At 37.9% G+C, this 22816-nt stretch overlaps 1 protein-coding gene and 1 long non-coding RNA gene across 3 annotated transcripts; one reads left to right on the top strand and one right to left on the bottom strand.

Annotated features, from left to right (window-relative positions):
• Positions 1 to 990: 990 nt before the first annotated feature.
• LOC141357242 (uncharacterized) lies at positions 991 to 2043 on the bottom strand. The gene is made up of 2 exons (XR_012363773.1): positions 1749 to 2043; positions 991 to 1541 (listed from the first exon to the last, which is right to left on the bottom strand). It is a non-coding gene; the product is annotated as an uncharacterized lncRNA (long non-coding RNA).
• atxn7l1 (ataxin 7-like 1) lies at positions 1283 to 19729 on the top strand. Of its 2 annotated transcripts, XM_073860165.1 has the most exons (12): positions 1283 to 1441; positions 1802 to 1870; positions 2737 to 2841; positions 5914 to 5981; positions 9915 to 10098; positions 10295 to 10707; positions 15018 to 15100; positions 15195 to 15425; positions 15501 to 15683; positions 15801 to 15922; positions 16973 to 17570; positions 18704 to 19728. In XM_073860165.1, the coding sequence occupies exons 4-12, from the start codon at positions 5966 to 5968 to the stop codon at positions 18719 to 18721; spliced, it is 1848 nt and encodes a 615-aa protein (XP_073716266.1). In that variant the 5' UTR covers positions 1283 to 1441; positions 1802 to 1870; positions 2737 to 2841; positions 5914 to 5965; the 3' UTR covers positions 18722 to 19728. The 2 variants fall into 2 exon arrangements, with proteins under 2 accessions (XP_073716266.1, XP_073716270.1); XM_073860169.1 differs by lacking the exons at positions 1283 to 1441; positions 1802 to 1870; positions 2737 to 2841 and adding an exon at positions 3969 to 4830 and having other exon boundaries at positions 18704 to 19729.
• Positions 19730 to 22816: the final 3087 nt, after the last annotated feature.

The following is a 22816-nucleotide window of genomic DNA, read 5'->3' as shown; positions in this document are numbered from 1 at the left end:
CCGCACCGCACCGAGTTAAAAACATCTTAACTTTTCAAAAGGCCGCAAGTGCACCGCAGGTCACGTGACATGAACCAAGCGAACGGCCCCTAAAGCCTCATTCAGACCTCCAGCGATTTTCTTGCGGTGTGTCGCCTGTCTCATTTTTAAATCTGATTGTCATAAATGAATGAATACCGTCCACTCCAGTAACTGATGAGAGAAGGATGACGTGAACTCCACTGCTTCCCTCCCATTGGAAGTCGCTCCCAAAAATCACTCATTATTTGCATAAAGTTAAACTTTTCTTAAATTTCTCTTGTCGCTGGACACTTTTGCTCATGTCGCCAGAGATCGCCAAGCTTCCATTAAAATCAATGAAATTGCGTCGCTCTGCCACTGCTAGTCGCTGGCAGTATGAATGGGGCTTAAGCTTCGGACGCAGCTATAATTATACTTACATTAAACAATAACTAATGTTACGTTAATCTTCTAATTGATATATATTTTAATGAATTTTAATGAAAATTATTATTTATAAATATTTCAAAAGGGACATATCATTAAAATCTGACTTTTTCCATGTTTAAGTGCTATAATTGGGTCCCCAGTGCTTCTATCAGCCTAAAAAATGTGAAAAAGATCAACCAAGTTACTTAGTTTTGGTAAACCATTCTCTGTAAGCATGTGAAAAAATAGGACATTGAAATCTGGCACCCCTTGTGATGTCAGAAGGGGATAATACCACCCCCTAATCTGCACTAATCCAATTACGGCACTGCCATTTAGTGCAGAGATCAGATCATTTGCATTTAAAAGAACACCCAGAACGGCACATTTTTGCTCACACCTACAAAGTGGCCATTTTAACATGTTATTATCCATTTTTATATAATATTTTAAGCTATAACTTCACATACGTAGTCTGGGGACACCAAAAATTTAGTTGACATTTTTATAAAAAGTCTTGTGAAATGTCCCCTTTAAATTAAAAATTAAATTAATAAAATATTATATTATTAGTGTTTTTATTATTGCTTTAATGCACTATACATGTATTCTCTGTGTATACAATATTGTTCAAAAATTTTAATGCAAAATAAAATTTAGAGAGGGAAACTATTTTATTTGCGTATATACATACAAGTTGTGCAATATAATGCAAGTATACAAAAAGTGAAATAGACAAACATTTTTTAAGTAAAAAGAAAAAAGTTAAATATGAACACATTTTGAAAATAAGGAAAGAACGTAAATAGTCAACCTACATCCCCGAAAAGAACCGAACAACAGACGAACTGCGCCGAAGCTGACGTCACATGTTTCGCTCGCTGCTCGTCTGGCTGTCTGCGAAGGAAAAGGCAACAAGAAGGAAGAGCAATGGCGACACTGTATCGCCGAGCACTCGCACTGGATCCGTTCACACGCGACGCGCTCTCAGCCTTCTTCCGACATTCACTCGGTAAGCGCACGAGGCCGCCATCATCCCGAGCCTTACGTGAATGCGCCACTTGTTGTCGCGGTTGTTTCGCCTGAGATTGAGCCGTAGCTGCGCGCGTGTCCTGCGTGCGATATAAAGAACATGCCGTAAAGGCGCATGCATTTGAGTGCTCTATACTTTATTTCTGAATGCACTGTTAGTACGGGACTGTGTATGAGTGCGTATAAGTTTAGACATTGTTTGTGCGTGTATATGTGTGTGTTTGTGTACTGCTGGAGCAAGGCGGCCATCTAGCTACCGTTGATTGTAACTGTGCGCGTTACTTAACTGTTAGGTTTCGTTCAGAGATATGAGTCATGAACATATCTGCACATTTTTCAGATTTTTCTCCTAATACCCCCGGGAAACAGCTCGTGAAGGGCAGAGAAGTGATCAGACTCTGTGAAGAAGGTGAGTGCTGGCGCGCGCACGCGTGTTTGTGTCATGCTAGTGGGCGTGTCTTCACGTGAACGTTGTTATTGTTGCCAATGCTCAGTTACACATCACTGAGTTTTCAAAACTTGAATTATAGGCTGTGTTAAACTGCTAGCATACTGTTTCTTAAGCACTGCACAAAATATGCACATTTTAGTATGCATCCCACAATAAAAATATCGTAGTATAGTGTAGTATTTATAGAAATCTTGTAAAAGTTCTAGATACTATAGATAGGTTTTGAATTTACTGGTATATTACAGTATTTACTTAAGTTTATCATAATGTATTGATACTACAGTATACTATAGTACTGTAATAATAATACTATACAGTAGAAGTATACTGTACTATACTATTGTATTAAACTATGACATTTTAAAGTAAATTTACCATTGCATAATGTGTTTCACATGCTATTTGTAAATAATAGTAGGTTGTATGCTGAGCAATATTCAATAAACTGTAGGTGTGCATCCTCCGGAGGTCGCATTCGTAGGCTGCATACGTCATCAAGGCTCTCATTTCAGAAAAGCATGAATGCCACCTTCGAATGCGTCCGTCTTTCACGGAAATTCGTAGGATGCATTGGACGTATCCTTCGCTGCTACAAATAACCCACAAATCCTTGCGTCCGTTTTTGTATATACACATTGACGCAGAAGTATTAATGAAAACGGAGACTTAGATGATACAGCGTTTAAGTTTAAATCTCCCTTCCGGGTACAAGTGCATGTAGTGGTGTAAACCAGATGTTTTTACAGAAGTTTCTAATATCATCATCCTGAAATTAAAAACAAAACGGGTTCAGATATAAACAGATTGAATCTTTTTTCCTGTAGATATGTTCTTGCATGATCACCTCCAGACACATGAGGATTATAAACCCACCGTTTGCCATGTCTGCAGGAAAGTCACTAAGCTTCAGGACGTCCTGACTTGTTACGGTGAGTATGTGTGTGTGTTCGTGATTTGTTGTCTGGAAGTTTAATAGTCGAGGTTTATGAAGTGGGTATAATCTGAAGCCTGTCGGCAGCTACAGGAAAGCAGCACTCGATGTTAAATGGATCTTGATAAATGTTTATTTATTGCGATCTTGTTTTATTTTCCTAACATTGGTACACAGAAGCGTTAAGTTGAATGAATTTATGGGTGATTCTCACAAAATCCAGACTTAGAAGGTGTCCAGCATCAGATGTTTTAAAACAGTGGTTCTCAAACTTTTTTAGCATGCGGCCTCCCTTGTGTACAGCACATTCCTTCGTGCCCCCCCAAATTTATGACAAAAACAGTTCTAAAACTTCAAATTTTAATTAAACAAAACATATTAAATTATACAAAGTAGTGCTTGTTGGTTAGTAGCCTTATTTTTAAGAGTTTAAATACAGTGAATTCATAATAAATTAATGTATTTTAGAAAATGTAATAGAACTGGGGCCCCCCTGTGACCATCTCGCGGCCCCCCTGGGGGCCCTGTACCCCAGTTTGAGAACCACTGTTTTAAAAAGCCATTGAAGACATATTTTTTGCACATATAAGATTCAGGTCTGAACTTACTATAACCATTATTTTTTAGAGGATTTAAAAAATATTTCCTATAGAATTATTTACATTTTTTAGATTATCATTATCAAAAATTATCATTACCGCGACATGATCCTACATTAAATATATGCATTTACAAACTCATGTTTCGGTAATGAGAACTAAAAAGTTGTCTAGGTACTATAACAAACAAAATTTCAACTTTTATCTGGAGAGAAAAAATAAGAACTGCTTACCTGGTAAGTGTCACAGTCAATTATGTCCCTTCCAACGAATTTTTTTTTGTAAATGTTAGTTCATTGAGGGCCTAAACAATGAAAATTGTTGCGGAGGATGAGAAAAATTTTCTTGGACACATTTATATTCCTTATCATTGTCTCTACATTACCAATGATCCCCAAATACCACATGTTTCTTTACTGTAAATGTTTATAGTATAACATGCACTGAAGCTTTTTTATTTTTTAGATTTTTTAATCATAAATATTTCCATGTCAAAGAGGCAGGTTACAGTGAACATGTTTACACCCCTGTGTTACACCTCAGGCATGTTATGACACCATTTAATGCAGCCTACAGCGTCAGCCTAACCGTTTATTAAAGCCGGGCATTGTGGGTGGTCAGTGCAGTCTGGTTTTTAACAGCCAAACATTCGCCTTTCGTGCCTGTTGCCCTGCTATTACAAACCTGTGAATCACACCGTGAGCAGAAATCTAAAGGTACAGTTTGCAAAAATATTAAATATGTTATTTTGTTGGGTGAACTTTTACATTTAAGGATTTGAACGATTGCAGAAGTTAAGTTTATTGATTTACCTTTGATATTAAAAGCGTGATGCGCTTGTGCCGCCACAGGCAAAGACGACACTGTGAATTGATCTATAGTGATCTACATTTATCATGCATGTTTACTTTTAATCAAACCTACAACCATTTTTGTACATTGCAATTGAATGTTCATCCTGGTCCTTTCTTGCCCCATAAGTTTTATTCTGACGCCACGCTTGCTTTCACTGCACTTTCGTTTTCTCTCATCCGTCTTTGGCATCGAGTCCAGAACACCGTTGGCGGCGTATCCACGCTCACGCCCCCTTCAGGCTCGATTTCTCAAGAGGAAGGACGGATCTGCCACTGTCTTTCCTTCACATTCAATGCTTTCTTTTTCCCCCCATCGCCCCTCCTTCGAGCCGCCCGTCTGAGAGCAGAGATCTACACAGCAGCTGCGGGACGCCTGGAGTTGAGCGCAGGGGTCAACGACTCGCAGCTATTCAACTCGAACGAGAGAAAGAGTGGAATGCCTTCAGCCGTTGAGGAAACATGCTGTGTTTTTCTCTCGACGCTCTTTCGCTTTCATTTCTTGCCTGCTCCACCGTTGCAAAACAGGCAGGCAGGGTAAGCGCTGCTCCCAACCGTCGAGAGCGTGCGTTATTCAAAGCTCAAGCGCTCACGTGTTTGTTTGCGCGCATGTGCGTGCATGTGTTATTAGCTCTGAGGCAGGATTAGGTCTCTGTGTTGGCGTCTTCCTGAAGTCGCAGGCCGGATGCAAATGCGTGCAGCTCAGCTGAGCACCAGCAGCTCTTCGCCTGCGGCTTCCTGTGGACTGTCAGACAGACAGACAGACATTAATCACAGACCACACACATGCAGGTCGTGTGATAGGAAGCTGGATGGATGGTATTGGGTCTTTGAAGTGTTTTAACAGTAAATGGATACTTTAGACAGCAAGTTGTCTGTGCAAAAATCACTGTTACCTTCCTTAAGTACTTTAGTGGTTGCTAGGTTATTTTTTGCAGTACGGTATTTTGGATAGTTGCGAAGTAGTTGCTTACAAAAATTTCTTCTTTGACGTTAAGATAAGCTTAACTGGCAGAGCATTGTATTCGCAGATGGTTGTGGGTTTGATCCCCATGGAAGACGCATACTAATCAAATTTAAAGTATCAGCTGACATACCGGACCCATGCAATGGAAAAGCACCTTTTTTGAAAGCAGTGCCAATTTATCATCATTGCAAGAGACAAATAATCTTCATCACATCTGTTTGTATCAGATTATGAGCACAACACCAGTCAACAAGGTGGACTTCGTCCCTTATTCTAGCTTAGCTGCTGGCAGTCACCTACAGTGTTGTTTACACACCTGCTGCATATTCAGACCAAAGGCATTTTTTATTCTTTTCACGGGTTAAACCTCATTGCAGACGATGGGCTCTATCTGTACAGCTATTTTGAGACCTTACAAACGGTGTTGCGGCTCTTGGCCGAGTTTTTCGCTGGCAGACAAGACCCAGCCAAGGATGGTTCGAGAGCTGCCAGAATGATCCAGTGGCTGTATTATTACACCCTTGACAATAAACAAGCTTGTTTTTTACTACAGCCAACTCGTTAAAATGGCATGCATTCAAAGAAGTTGTATAGTTTAGCTGAAGTACGATGAGTTTTTTTGTTTTGTTTAAATTGTACTTCTGTGTTTGCAGGTAGTTGTGGAGTTGCTAAACAGTGAACCTCTACCCCTTCACCCCCAGAGCCATGCATAGCAAGAACCGTAAGTGTATTTACATCATTGCCTCTGTCTTATTGAACATCTAGTATGCATTTGTTATTTTCCAACGGTGACGTTTTTGCAATTATATTTGACTAGAAAAGCAAATTATGACTTTGAGTCTTGCATTCAAGTCATGCAAGATAAATGTCCTATCTACTTAAATGGGAAAAGACAGATGTCACATGCTAAAATGCAAATAAATAACAAAACACAACCTGACATTAGGGCTGTAAGATATAACCAGTGTTGGGTAAGTTACTAAAAAAAGTAATTAAATACTAGTTATCTTCAATTATGTAATTAGATTACTGTACAAATTACTCTCTCCAAATAGTATTTAATTACTTTCTAAATCCTTTTTAGTTAATGAAAACAGTTTTTCTGTTTTGGGACTACAGGTGAAAATTAGCATTTATGCTATAACCTGGCTCATTTACAGTCTGTACAGTAATGTTAGATTGTTCATTAATGAGCACTGTCCGGAATTAAAAAATACAAAGATAGGCCTGAAATGGTCCGAATAAATCATATAAAAAATATAAACATTATTCTGGTCACACTTTTTAAGGTTGTTAACTGTTGTTTCAATATACTCCTAATTACTGCTAATTAATACTTAGTAAAGTAGTTGTTAAGTTTAAGTATGGGTATTAATAGGGTAGGATTAAGGATGTAGAACAGGGGTTCTCAAAGTTTACATTCAAAGGTCCAAATTAGAGCCCGACCGATAAAGGATTTTGAAGGCCGATACCGATAAAAATGTTTGTTGGTTTTAAAATCGGATATATCGGCCGATTTTTTTTTTCAGAAAGGCGCAACAAAACATTAACAGATTTCCCATTAACATTAGTTATTTGTAGTTTTTATGAGTTTTAACTCAAATAATATGATAATGCATTTTTAAAAAGTTTATTTTATTGTCACAACAGAACAGAGGAACATCAAAAATTATTGACAGTAATAATTACAAAAAATAATGATGACTATTACTATCATCATCATTTATATTATCATTACACAAGATAAAGGTCACTTCTAAATGTTTGTTTGCGTGTGTAATAATTAGTCCCTATATTGCCTTATAAGCTACCTTATAATAACCGTACATACCCGACTATAAGACGACCCCCCCAATAAAATAATTGTATTTTAATTTTTTATTATCTCTCTCTCTCTCTCTCTCTCTCGTCCGTTTTTTTTAAATATTCATTTATCGGCCATTATGAATGCCGATACCAATAGTTTGGAAAATGCCTAATATCGGCCTGCCGATATATCGGTCAGGCTCTAGTCCAAATCTGAATTCTCATCATTTTCATAGGTCCGGAAAAACTGGTTATTACTAAAATTGTCAAGCATGGTAATAACTTTATGTAAATCATTTGTTTATTTAACAAATCAACACAAATTGTTTGGAAAAAAGTATTTTCTATTAAAGTACATTCAAGTGTATTTTGCATTTAAAGTAAATTTTTTTTAAACATTAATCACAAGAAATATGCCAAAAGTATCCAGGTGCAAAATACAGAGCAATCTAATTAGAGAAATGGCACAGTTTGTTTTCCATCAGATGCATAACCCGTAGCAAAAAAGGTGTGGATGATAGACGGATACACTGACCTAAATTAGGGGTTCACCTATAAATTGGCCGATGATGCTTGCTATGCTTCTCGATGAATTACATTGAAATGCCGCTACATCCAAAAGCCAGAGGGCGCTCTCGTGCAGAAACTCAATATAAGCTGCAGACGAAGAACCAGACACACGCAGCTCCAGGAAATGTCTTAAGGATATACTTATATTACTTATATGAAGACGAAAAAACATATATAAGTCGCAATGGACTACACGTCGCGTTTATTTAGAAACTTATTTCACAAAATCCAAGCCAATTTACATACATTAACGTAACATTATCAGTTATTTACACGATACACAATAGCATACAGAACTTACCTGGAAGGCTGAATAGTCTAAATTAACAGAATAACCCAACATGCATCAAGTTCGCAGGCTCGTCATTCCACATCACTGAATTCATTAAATTACATAAAAACAGAAGCAGCATATAGCGGACTCTCGCGGCTGTAGACGGTAATGATGTCTCTTGGTTCATATATGTCAAAAATAATTCATACTGATTTACAAGTCACGCCTATAAGTCGCAGGACCAGCCAAACTATGAAAGAAAGTGCGACTTATAGTCCAGAAAATACAGTAATTACTTAGTAACTAGCTACACTCAACACTGGATATGAACCACATTTTTGTCATAATATACTTCTGAATTTCAGGTCGATGTAGGATAAATCCAATAACGATATGCATATTAAAAAGCCTCAGGAAAAACTGCTGACAATGGATGTCTGTACCAAAAACATACCTGCCAAAACTATATCATATTTAAAATAAAAAAGGTATAAATATATTAATGTATGTAATGTGAATGTATGTTAATGGGCATGTGAATGGCTTTTTAAAAGTTTAAATCAATAAAATAAAATAAAAAGTAAATAAAAACTTTTTAGCAGGCGGATTATATGTGATGTATATCAAAATGGTCGGAAATGTGTAAAAAAATCATATCACCGTTATTGGAAATTTTTATATATCGTGAAATATAATCATATTCAATTTTTGTCCAGCCCTACCTGACATCAACTGTACCACCATAACTTTTTTAAGCTTAAATTTAGCTAAAAAAACACACATTAATTCAAAGTGTTTCAGCTACTGCACATGCTCACAAGTTGTCAATCAACTCACGTGAATCTATACAAAGCTCCTCCCCCAGAGAATCATCAGTCTTTATCAGATGATGATGATTGGTTCTTTTTAACTGGAAGGTGGGACTTTTGTTGCCATATTGGTGTATGGTTTGTTAGGATATTTGGCCGATATACAGCTATAGAGACAGAGCGCAGTTATGCTAATTTGAAAACCACGTCCACCGGGCGGAAAACAATCCAACCGTCTCCATTGACTTTGTTTTGCGAGAGGCCGCCTCCTTGTAATTTCTGGCTTATAACAAAAAACAGAATAATGCCTAAAAGCTGCCGTGTGACGAGATGTACAGCTAACAAGCTAAAAAACACAGAAATAAGTTTTTATAAGCTGTCAAGCCGTAAAACTCAACTTTTAAAGAGAAAAAATTGGATCGCCGACAAAGTTTCCCTCTAGTGGGCGCTGTTCTACTAATAGTAGTACTATGAAAAGTTGCCTGTTTCAACTTTTGTGTCTTTAAACGTTCGTTTTTTTTGGGTCGACAATTTATTAAAACTTATTTCTGTTTTTTTTTTTTGGCTTGTTTTGTGTCTTTAAACATTCGTTTTTTTTGGGTCGACAATTTATTAAAACTTATTTCTGTTTTTTTTTTGGCTTGTTAGCTGTACATCTTGTCACCCAACAGCTTATAGGCATTATTCTGTTTTTTGTTAAAGCCAGAAATGACAAGGAGGCAGCCTCTCGCAATACAAAGTCAATGGAGACGGATGAATTGTTTCCCCCCCGGTGGGCGTGGTTTTCAGGTTATGACGCGTTGTGCTCTGTCTCTATATGAAATTCTGGAATCTGAGGGTGCAAAAATCAAATTATTGAGAAAATTACCCTTAACATTTTCCAAATAAAATTTAAATATCTTTATGGAACATGACTATGCCAATGATTTTTGGCATAAAAGAAAAACAATAATTTTGCCCATCCAACGAATTGTTAGCTATTGCTTTAAATATACCTGTGCAACTTATGACTGATTTTGTGGTCAAGGGTTTAAAACAGAAATCATCTATTGCCATTTTGAAGTTGACAGTGGGGTGGTTACTTTTTGTAAATGGGCCAAGCAGACAGAGTGTTTTAATTAGTGTAACTTTGTTACTAAATTGTGTGTTTGCCCCTGTAATGTCACTGTAAGTTTTCTGTGTTTATGATCATTAGAGAAGAGACACGGTTCGCCCAGTAGCTCCAGAGCCCCGCTGGTTCCCGTCAAGGCAAAGATGCCGGTGGGTCACGTTGAAGTTGAGGCTTTGCCCTTCCGGGTTCCTCGTGACTATCCTCACTCTCGCTTTAACAAGGCACCGCTGGCCGTGTATCCACCTAAGGGAGCGCGAGCCAAAGCTTGGTGGGTACACCGAACCAAATCAGTTATCCTCATTCCAATTCATTATCTTGTGGGGCGTGGTCAGTTTCAAAGCTAGTTCACACACTTGAGAAATTTTGTGGACTTCATTGAGAGAGCTACATTTGTTTCTTTTATAATAACGCATCCAAATTGGTCATGGTGGGATTCTAATAATGATTTGTATTTTTATTTGTAGTGTGTCCTTACCTGTGGTGAGTCTGGAAAAGATGCCATGTTTCAACAGACCGGAGGGCGTGCACATCAAAGTCAACTCCGCATCTCCCTCCGCGGGATCTTCTCTGGCTTTCTCTTCTTCGTCTTCCTCTCCGTCGTCCGCTTCTCTCAAGTCCTCCTTGACACCACCAGCATCTCACAAGAACCAGGAAAAGCTTCTGAACGGACGAGGCCCGGTGACTCCTCGCGCGACCACTCCTCCGTCGTTGATTGACGGGCGACCCAGCCCCTCACGCTCGCCGATGGAGAAACGTCCCGCCCCTCCAGCCTCCACATCTCCATCCTTACTGGACAGGAGACTGTTAGCCCCTCCCTCTCCCCCAGAAAGGAAACATCAGAATGGCGCTAAGGGTGCGAAGCACAGAAGAGTTTCAGGTGGGTGTGAAGCTGTCTATTTAATTGAGACATTCAGAGAAGCACACTCGCTCCATGCCAGCACTAATAATATTTAAAATAAAACTATTTTTTTCTCGTTTATAAGAGAAGGTGAAACAATAAACAGATAACAGACAGCTATCATGTGTCTCGATCACACGCGTCAGATCTGTTGTTCAGGGTATCTGGAGTTGTTTGTTAGCCTTGAATCTCTGGTTAGTATTCAGTGGAGGTCAGACGTGTGTCTCTCTCGGTGTTGTTTACTTGGATCTTGGTCACACTGAAGGTTTGATTTATTCTCTGTAAGTGTCAGTTGCCAGATCCTCTTGTCCCCAAACACCATTATAGCAAGTTTGAGGTCATTATAGAAAGTAGGACTGCACAATACACCAGACACATAATCTGGAGCATATTTTAGACGAGTGTGATAACTTGCTTAAAAATGCGATATAATAATGCATTAAGTTTTGTGAAATCAATCTGAACTAAAATACTTTATATGCATATTTATAAAAAAAAAATTTACTAAGGCAACAGTTATTTTTCAGTGGCAAAATTTTCTCACATCCCTGTAGACTAAGTGTTCGTTTAACTTATTTATATTTTTGAAGATTTTAAAGATGTTAAAGACTTAAAATATAAAAATCAAAAGTATTATATAAGTAAAACTCTGTAGTAGTATGTGGCGTTTCCACTTTTAAAAGTACACTTATACAAGTGAATACCCTAATGTAGTGTCTTATTTAGCTATAATAAGTGAAAAGTATTTTTGTTTTTATCAAATTAGTAGGGCTGTCAATAGATTAAAAAAAATAATCTAGATTAATCGCATGATTTCATGAGTTAACTGCGATTAATCGCAAATTAATCGCACATTTTTATCCATTCTAAATTTACCCTAATTTAACACTTTTCAGGTTTTTAATATTCTAATCATATATACATATATAGATGCTTTATGCAAATGTATGTTAACAACAGCCTGTTCATTTTAACAGAATCACCAGCCATTGTTTTGTATATGAATTTTCCTTTCAGAAGATTTTTCTTTCTCCATTTTTGTTTGCTGCTGCATCATTTGTGACCTGTGCTGGCAAGTTGAGTCGGAATTAGCAAATTTAAAAAAAAAATAGTTGTTCATATTTTGACATTCTCTATTAAAACATAGAACAATGCATGATTTGTTAACAAAATATGACAGAACTACACGTGTTTGAAGTTGAAAGAGTCAAATTACCACAAACATTTCCACATCCATACATTATATTACCACATCAATACCTTAAAATCACTGGTAAAACTAATAGATTTAGCACACACAAAGCAAAAACATCATCAATGTATGTTCAACTTTTTTTCCTTTTGTTTGATTGTCATTGAGACAGACTGCTTAAAATCTAAGTGATCTAATATAATGTTACACATCAGATAGTTTTACCCAACAGTTAACCAAACATTTACTTAAAACATAACAGATTATAGAGCCTACCTGCGTGAATTCTTATCAAAACAGATATTTAAAACTGTAATTTTGTGTAGATGTCTATATATCCGGGTCGTGCACTCGCGCGTCTGTGTGCACGCGCTTCAGATATCAGTCAGTCAGCGTGAGGGGATCGCTTTTGAGTCTTGTCGCTCTTAATAACTCTTTAACATTAATCAGGTACCGAAATTTATCTCTCTTAATGACTCTTTTAACATCAAGCAAGTCCTGCAGTCTATTTTCTAAGTCATGCATAAAAGCGAAACCAAAATTAATTGAGACGCATTTTTGTATTAGATTAAGCATTATTAGGAGGACGGTAACGTTACACCTCTCAGACGTATAAATAAAGATCATATCAGATGTCCAACGAGCATTTAGAGCATTGGATTTGCTAGACTATTTGCTTAATGTTCTTATTTCTATGAAAACCTTTTACTCATTTAGAGAGAGTCACATTTGTCTGCGTCTCTGTTCATTCAACTATGGGCTGGACCAAGGGTCAAACAGAAATTGCGCGTTGCGTTAATCTCCGTTAATAAAATTAGTGGCGTTAAAATGAATTTGCGTTAACGCGTTATTAACGCGTTAATTTTGACAGCCCTACAAATTAGTTGATTAATCGGAAAAATAATCGCCCGATTAATCGACTAATTTGATAAAAACAAAAATACTTTTCACTTATCAAATTAGTCGATTAATCGGAAAAATAATCGCCCGATTAATCTACTAAATTGATAAAAACAAAAATACTTTTCACTTATTATAGCTAAATAAGACACTACATTAGGGTATTCACTTGTATAAGTGTACTTTTAAAAGTGGAAACGCCACACACTACTACAGAGTTTTACTTATATAATACTTTTGATTTTTATATTTTAAGTCTTTAACATCTTTAAAATCTTCAAAAATATAAATAAGTTAAACGAACACTTAGTCTACAGGGATGTGAGAAAATGTTGCCACAGATTAATAAACTTATTTTAATCTTCACTTTTAGACCTTGATGAGAATTAACATTATTTGTTATTAAAGGTACAATTTGTAAGATATTTGCAGTAAAATATCCAAAAACCACTAGTCCGGTGTTATATATTTTGTCCAGCCGATTACTAACAATATCTATAATGTTTTCAACTACTTGTAAATTATGAGAAAATTGCTGCCCTAAACAGTGACACGGGGCAGTGCAGTCGCCTGTAAATGACGTTAATATCTACGTGACCCTTTGTTACCCCTTTACTGACGTAAAACCACATGACAACAGTGTCGTGGACAAAAGCGGAAGTAATAGCATCTGTCGGGCCACTCGCTTTTTTATGGTAAGTTTGTTCATCTGAACACTTAATTCTGTGCTGTGTTAACAAACCATCATATTGGACTAATACTGTAACATCTATGACTAACAATTGCGTTTTGAACATTACATGAAACCTTACATAATGAAAAAAAAACGATGTCATCAAACACAACATTTATAAAACTTGATTATTTACCTCATGTGTAACATGATTTCTCGTTCCCGTCTGATTGATGGCCATCAGCGTTTGAGTTAAAGACAACAAATCCCATCAGTCCACGCTGCTTAAGAGCATCATTAATCTACGTCATTGTTATTGATTTGATCTGGCGCCCTCTAGCGGCGCGGATTATTCAAATTGCATCTTTAACAAAATAACTGATCCGTATGATATGAAAGTGATATACATGCCTTGTTACAGTAAAAAACTTTAAAACAAATGCGAATCAATACTAGTTTTATGAAAACCCAACAACAATTACACAAATACAAACTCAATAAATATTAAAGAAAATTAAAGGCGGGATGCACAATTTTTTTAATTTTTGAGTCTGGCCTAGTACCAAAACACACTTGTAGCCAATCAGCAGCAAAGGGCGTGTCTACTAACTGACATCGTTACCTGGGTTGCGTATGTGTGGAGCAGGTCTATCAAAAGAAGGTCCAGATTCTTTTGGGGTAGGGGCGTGTTTGTTTAGGTGATTTCAAATGTCAGCATTGGCTTTCAGAGATTGTGCACCTTGCCTTTTAAACCTTTAATAACCAGTGTTTGTTTGTGCTTTTGCTTTTGTCATTGTCCTGTCAGGGTTGCCAGTTCCGCATAACAAAACCAGCCTAATGGCCATTCAAAATTAGTCCAAAAGCATCCCAATGACTATTCACAGCCCAAATACCAACAACATATGAACCAAATCCTTCAATCTCCAATCCGCAGATAAACATCAACCTGCAAAATCAGTTTAAAGTAGCCCAATTCAGAACTCCACCGAAAGGCAGAGGACCTGGCAACCACAAACATGCTGGTTGTGCGGTGAGAAGACTTAAATTACAAGCGCACAGTTTGTGCTGTATGAAGCAGACGCACGTCTGTGCTGTCAGACGGTGGTGCGGGACCATGTGGCGTCATAGACCAACTAATCGATTTTATATAGCAAACTTACATTATATCTCATCGTTGATAATCTTCCTCCCATAAGACTGCACAAATGCACCAACATTCACATGCCAGTCTCTACTCTCTTTGACTGAAGTATTAAGATCATTCAAATATCACAAGTTATTGCGGTATGCATATATTGTGATTATCGCGAGTTGTTCTGGGATGTTTTAATTTGGATGCTGTGTTGCCCACACCACAGTTTCTCAGAGATACAAACTTTTCTTGCTATCTATATAGCAAACTACAGTATAAAGCAGGTTTTTATCTGAAAGGGAAATTTGTAATGCCACACAGACAGCACTTCTCACGTGTGTGTATTAAAGATCAGCTATTCAGTTATCTTTCTTACTGTTATTGTTGTACAGGGAGAATCTTTGATCCTAATAAACACTGTGGAGTTTTGGACCCAGAGACCAAGCGGCCGTGCACTCGATCGTTAACCTGTAAGGTTAGTATTGTTACGCGACTCATTTTGTGCCATCTGTTAATATCACATGTCAACGAATGATCGACGTCATGCCGTTCATGTGTTTGTATGTTAGACTCACTCTCTGACCCATCGGCGAGCGGTCCAGGGGCGGAGGAAAGCTTTTGACATTCTGCTGGCCGAGCATAAAGGACGAGCGAAAGAGCCGGTGCAAAAAAAGGAAGTTCAATCAGTGCAAGTGACACAATCACACGACACTGCACCCAGCGTATCTACAGGCTGTACTAATGGCAAGACCACGCCCACTCTTAAACTAAGGCTGCCCAGTGCTCACACACACAGAGTACTGCTGCTGATACAAAAAGGATGACAATAAATGATGTTGGCTTTTGGACCAATAAGGTTTTGTGTTTTCAGAGTATCTGGTAATGGAGGTGCTGTGACTCTCGGCTCTGCTCCCGCTGCTCCTCCTGAACCTCCACCCAGCTGGCAGAAGATCGGTGGAGACGTGCGGTTGTCCAGTGACGAGGGAGAGGCCGACCCTCACGAGGAGACAGAGAAACCGCTGTGCCATTATTCAGAGCACCACCCGCGACCCTTAAGTGTGAGTCGAGCGACCATCGCATCACAAATTTGCATATGATTAAATCAAAGATGTAATTGGTCATGCGTGTCCTTCATCAGATTAACAAATGTTTTTTTTCTTCTGTTGATGTGTTAGTGCTGTGCGTTCAGCAGTCGTTTGATGGGTAGAGGTCACTATGTGTTTGACCGACGGTGGGATCGGGTGAGACTGGCACTGCACTGCATGGTGGAGAAACACGTCAACTCTCTTATGTGGAGGTGAATATTATACATCTTTTATACATCTGATGGTTTGCTTACAGACACAGGGCTTTATTTGGTAAGATTTCGTGCACAAATTAAAAATGTGTGCCCTTTTATATGTCACTGAAGCTTTTATTTTGTATAATAGCTTAAAGATTAATGCATAAAATGTAGTTTTGCATTTTGCAAGTGTTCATGCGCAGGGTTCCCACAGGTCCTTGAAAGTTTGTGAATCTGGGGGGGGGGGTTGTGTTGGGTTCAAGGCCCTGGGAAGTTTTTGAAAATATACATACATAAATACAGGTCATTAAAAGTGCTTGAATCTATTTTATGCAAGAAGTTTTCTGGGAAAAAAATCCATATTATTCCCTGTGTAGTGTATGATAATATAAAAACAATTTAAGCACACGTGCAAAACTGTTCGCTTTAAATTTTTATATCTTCTGTATGCGAATGTTGATTCATAACAAAATGCTATTTTACATAGTTGTGTTTGACACATGAAAGCATCTCGGGTTACGTATGTAACTGTTGTTCCCTGAGAAGGGAACGAGACGCTGCGTCTCCCTTGCCATACTTCCTGCGTCCATGTAACGCCGTCTTTGGCAATATTTCAGATAGCGATACACTTCCTAGCTCTCGCGTAACCCTGTCTTTGTCGTTAAGCCTCACCATTGGTTGAATTTGATACACACATTCAGACGCACTTACCCCTTGAGGCGTCTCCAAAGTGTCACCGCAGTGACGCAGTGCAAGTTCCCTTGAAAGGGAACCGTAACAGTGTATCTTAAAAGGTAACATGATGTAACCTTGCTCTCACTTGAAATGTGTCCCCATATTTAGTCCTTGAATTTGAGGATATTAAACCTTGAAAGTCACTGAAAGGTCCTTGAATTTGAAGTTGAATGTGTGGGAACCCTGCATGTGGTCAGAATCAATCAAATGTACTTGTAGACTACACACAAGCAAAACACTTTTATTTCTCTCTGTAAATGTACTATGTAGGTTAACATGCCACATAGGTTCCTACCACAGGTTGATGATGTCACATCCTGTTTGTCACAGGAAAGTCCCCCTAGTGGTGGAGAGTATGACAAGCCCGACTGAAGCCTCCCCACTCGGCTCTTCGTTCCTCCCCAACCACACGCTCGCGGCCGCTATGGACGGAGTATCCATGGCCTCGTACTCCACCTCTTACTCCCACAACGGCACCGGGGTGTTCTGCATCAGGGACCGGGAGCCCGGCCCAAAAATGCAGCGGACTAAACCGGCCAAAGCCTCGGGGGAAGGCCCGGGACCCAAAAAGCGGAAGCCACCTCCCACATCCGATTCAGGAGCTGACCGGAAAGGTGGGAACAGCTACAATCTGCCACACATCAATAACGGGGCGGCAGCCCTCAGCGCCAGGTCCAAACCTCGACCCGGACAGAGCGAGGACAGGTACGGCGGGGCGGAGTTCATAGGAGTTCACGGAGGCGTCTCGTCACACAGCTCACTGACATACGGCTTCTCTGACGACCGGAAACGGAAAGGTCCTGGACCGAGCGCTGACTGCGACAAACCCAGCAAAACATCCAAATCGGCGGTCCTGGACGCCATCTTCAGGAAAAGCGGTCTGTTGTCGTCAGTTGCTGATACGCCTCACAGCGCCCCCTCCAAACAGGTACAAATGTTTATTTCTTATTTGTTTTTATTGATCAATAAGATGTTCGACAGCAACATTAACCCTTTAGTTGACTCCTTGAGCTTTAAAGGATTAGTCCATTTTCTTAAAAGAAAAATCCAGATAATTTACTCAACACCATGTCATCCAAAATGTTGATGTCTTTCTTTGTTCAGTCGAGAGGAGGTTGTGTTTTTTGGGGAAAACATTGCAGGATTTTTCTCATTTTGATGGACTTTAATGGAGCCCAACATTTAATACTTGGCTCAGCACTTAACAGTTTTTTTCAACAGAGTATCAAGGACTATAAACAATCCCAGGCGAGGCATGGGGGTCTTGTCTAGCGGAGCGATTGTCATTTTTGACAATAAAAATAACAAATATACACTTTTAAAGCACAACTTCTCATCTAGATCCGGTCATGATGCGCCAGCGTGACCCCACGCAATACGTCATGACGTCAAGAGGTCACAGAGGACGAACGCGAAACTCCGCCCCAGTGTTGTATGTCAACTGATACTAATTAATGTCTTTGTGTCAGTTTATTGTTTAAAATGGTCCGCAAATGTGCGTTTTATATATGTAACACGTGACCTCCCTACGTCACTACGCATTTACGTTAGGTCGTGCTGGACCAGACCTAGACGAAACGTTGTGGTTTAAAAGTACATATTTGTTATTTTTCTTGTCAAAAATGACAATCATTTCGCTAGATAAGACCCTTATGCCTCCTTTGAAACTCGGTTGAAAAAAAACTGTTAAGTGTTGAGTTAAGTGTTAAGTGTTGGGCTCTATTAAAGTCCATTAAAATGAGAAAAATCCTGCAATGTTTTCCTCAAAAAACATAATTTCTTCTCGACTGAACAAAGAAAGACATCAACATTTTGGATGACATGGTGGTGAGTAAATTATCTGCATTTTTCTTTTAAGAAAATGGACTAATCCTTTAACATTTTGTCAGAAAAGCTCTACAAAATTATGTTTACCATTAAGAATACATACCATGGTAGTAGTGTTTGCTTGCAGAAGCGCTCTGGTTGTTGTCCTTTATATCAACGTCTTGTGTTTGATTTACAAAACTTGCTTACACGGATACACTAACTAACTAAGTCTTCTTGTTGTTATTTTTTTAGCCCAAGGTACCTCACTGATGCTGTGGACTGTTTGAGAATCTCTGTGCATCTGGAGATCATGATGTTCATGATGTCTGGAGATCAGCACTGTGTCTGTCCTGCCTTCATCCCCGCAGCTGCCTCTCCTCACTCGGGTTCAGTTTCATCGTTTGCTTTTCAGTTCATAAAGCGCTTCTTTGATTTTTAAAGGATAATTCTTTCAACACAGACTCATCATTACCTTTGAAAGACAATATTTCACAAACTCAGTTTTTGTTTTGTCATAGCCAACGTAAGAAACATGTTTTCGACATAGCGACAGATGGATGGAGTTTAATTTTATTTGCATTCGAATGCGGATTCCGTTCAGAGCAAGCTGGACAGACGTAATATCTCTGGAGGAGGATCAAGTGCACTTAATTCATGCCTGAACTACACAACAGGAGAGTTTTAACTAAGGGAAAATTTTACAGACGCTTTTTTGGCAAGTTGTATTTTTCTAAAATGAATGAATTCAGGTTTTTGAATACTTTGTTTTATTCGTGGAAGTCAAGACTGTAAAGTGACTTGCTTACCGTCATGAATTTTGTATAATAATTTATCGTTCTTTATTAATTTTCTAACTGACCCGATTAGTGCTTCACATGTTAAGCAGAAGTATATTTGCATTGCCATTTTGAAAGTTTAAAGTATTATATCAGAGACCCTATTGTTGGAAATGTATGTACATATCTTTTATTATATATATTTTTTGTATTTATTGTTAGTATCTCTTAGAGGTCAACAAAAGATTTTGTGGTTTTATCTTCCTTTAGTTATATGTGTCATTATCAGAAGCTTAAAGGAAAACGCCACGGTTTTTCAGTGTTTTGCTATGTTCTTGCCTCAACTTAGACGAATTAATACATACCTATCTTTTTTCAATGCGTGCACATGATCTTTGTGGGGCGTGTCGTGGATGTGTTGGCATTTGGCTTGGCCCCATTCATTCCTTGGGATCCAGGCGGTGATGAATTTGGAGGCCACCAAACACTTGCATGTTTTCCCTATTTGGGGACTGTTGCATGAGTAGTTACACGAGTAGGTATGGGCGCACAAAATAAAACGTGGCGATTTTTTTTTTAAGCGGATAAAAATGAGAACTATATTGTCTAACGGAAGAGCACTTAGTTTGCAGCACTTTGACCTCCTTGCGCAGTAACATCATCACTCCTGACTACTCCCCCTCTCGCTTAAACTTCCCTATACGCGAGTTGAGGTTTATCCGCTTAAAAAAATCACTTTTTATTTTGTGGCACCATACTTACTCGTGTAACTACTCATGTGACAATCTTTAAGTGGGGAAAACATGGAAGTGTTTGGTTGCTTCTGGGTTCATCCCTGTTTGGATCCTGGGGAATGAGTGGGGCTGGGCTAGATGCTGACACATTAGCGACACGTTTTGCCAAGATTAAGTGCACGCATTGAATAAAGATATTAGTGTTTATTGGTCTAGGTTGAGGTAAGAAAATAGTAAAATATTGAAAAAGGGTGGTGTTTTCCTTTAAGATTCGGAGACTTAATGTTTCACTTATAAGATCAGTTTTATTTTAAAGATGTTCCCACAGCTTTAAACTGTAAAATCCCAGTATCCCGAAACTTCCAGTAGAGAGATACAGTCACAATGAGCCAGTATTGGCAATCAGCACAGGTCTGTAGCCGGATGGTTGCCACTTTCATCTAAAGATGTCATTTTAATGTTTAAGCATTTGAAATTAAGACCTTCTCAAAGAGAAAATAAGGTGTATGACGAAGTATTTTAGCAATGAAAAATTGAAACGCTTCACTTTATATGGTTCTTTCTGTGTTTTTTTATTTTATTTTAAGACTGTCAGTCTTGTTATTTGTACTTTTTCATTGAGACATAATGTCATTCACAGTAAACTCCATCAGGTTTTATCTATGAGAAGGTCTTCATTTTTAGCCTAAACCCAATCTTTATATAAAGAGATTAAACGCAAAACTACAGAATCTGTAAAGAACCCTGTTTGCACTTTTCTGTCATATTTTTCAGGATTTTAATACTCTTATTTATAAAAGTTTTGGATATATGAATTTATGAGGATAAATTATCATAGAAAAAATCTGACTGTGTAGACACGTGACTCTCTGTGATCCAGTCAGCGCTCGTTCGCTCCGACAGATTTTTACCCCACGTGTTGGATTTTTACCGTGTTGCCTTGCTATTAATGTGAAACTGTCTATAGGTCAGAAGCTAAAAACCAGCCCCGGATCCCTTAAACAACACAAGTTAAGGGTAAAGTGCTTCCTTGTGAAGTTTGCGCTGTAATATTTTATGTGCATTGATCCCTAATCCATGCACGCCTGTCATTCATAAAGAAAAGAGGTGTTGGAGGACAGCTTGGATGTTTTATTTTACCTTTAACCATTGCATGTCAGTCACATGAGGTCTTTTATTCAGAGTTATATATATTTTTTTTCAGAATTGTGGTGCGAGTTTAAAACAAGTACAACGGGAATCAAAGATGAACTCATTTTCACAGTTTAAAAAGAAATGCAATTATTATGGTCATAATTTTATTATGTTTCAATATGAAACGGAGGAAACCTGGATCTTATTTGTGGTACAGCGCTTTACAGGAGGTCGACTGAATGCATCCCTAGATTATGAATAAATGAATGAATGTTATTTCAAACTTTTTCCGTTATATACCATAGCATAGCTCTATATTTGTGTCTATATTTTAATTTATTTTGGTTTTACTTTTATTATGGCATCTGTTGTTTTATTCCTTTAATACTGTTTTTGATGTTTACTAGTAAAACTGCATAACGATTAATCGCAACTAATCGTTTGCAGAATAAAAGTTTTTGTTTACATCATATATGTGTGTATATTGTGTTTAATAATTATGTATATATAAATGCACACACATACATGTATCATTTTAAGAAAATTATATTAATACATTAAGTATTTATATATAACAAATCTATATACACATGTAAATATTTCTTAAATATAAACATGCATGTGTGTGTATTTATATATGATATGATGTAAACTAAACAAAAACCTTTATTCTAGTTTCTGCAAAAGATTAGTTGCGATTAATCGTTATGCAGCCCTATTTACTAGGACTTTTATTTTGGTATTTTTTCAATCCTTTCAGTTTCTTTCCTTCACTCTCACCTAATGTTATATGGATTTGGTGAAATGCTTCATTAACCTGAAGCGATACAGAAGATTTAATTCATTGCTGGTTTATATCATAAATTGATGTATGTAAGTACATGTATTGTTGTATATGTGTGCATACTACTTTGCCATTATAAGTGAATGTCACGTTTTTGGTAAAAAGGATTATTTGTCATAACACTGCACAAGCGGCCATTTATAGAGACTGCATCTCTGATGTCTACCTGCCCTTGTAAACTTCACTTTTATTTAAATGTTTAAAGTTGTACCTGCAGTGCGTACATGACCCAGCCATACAAATAGTAATTATTAAGGCCTTATTTTTATACCTGGACTATTCTTCAAAAACCATCACTGAATCTGAGTCAAGAGGAGGATCTCATTCCTAACAGTGCGTCCATGTCCTTTAAACAGTCTGTGTCCTGTTGGTCCATACGTTCTTAATATAGATGTGTATTTACATGTTTGATGATATTTTGCATTTCAGCTGTTACAGAAATACAGTTTTCTTACCTGCTTTCCTGCATTTTTGATTTGTTTGCGAGTGTCTGCACTGAGTATTTATTTACAAAAAGCTTGATGCAAAACAATTAAGAAGCCAGTGTTGCACAACTCTGTACCTGTTGATTCATGGGTTAAAGTTTGAGTTGTGAAGCTTTTTGATGTGCAAGTATTAAACACTGATGCATTGATGCTTTAGTAAAAAAAATGTTTAGCATCATCCCATTTTCTTTACTTTTGTATGGTTTGATGATGTATTTTGTAGAAAGTCTACAAAATATCTGTCTGTTTGTATCCATCATCACTTTTTATCTGTCTGTCTCTATTTCTGTCTGTTTATCTGTCTCGGTTCATTCATAAACCATCTCTCTTTGTATCTATCTATCTGCTCTATATATCTGTCTATCTGCTCTATATATCTGTCTATCTGCCCT

Source organism: Misgurnus anguillicaudatus, chromosome 1 (genome assembly GCF_027580225.2).
Source record: "Misgurnus anguillicaudatus chromosome 1, ASM2758022v2, whole genome shotgun sequence".
Taxonomy (NCBI): domain Eukaryota; kingdom Metazoa; phylum Chordata; class Actinopteri; order Cypriniformes; family Cobitidae; genus Misgurnus; species Misgurnus anguillicaudatus.
This window is presented reverse-complemented; position numbering and strand designations above follow the sequence as displayed.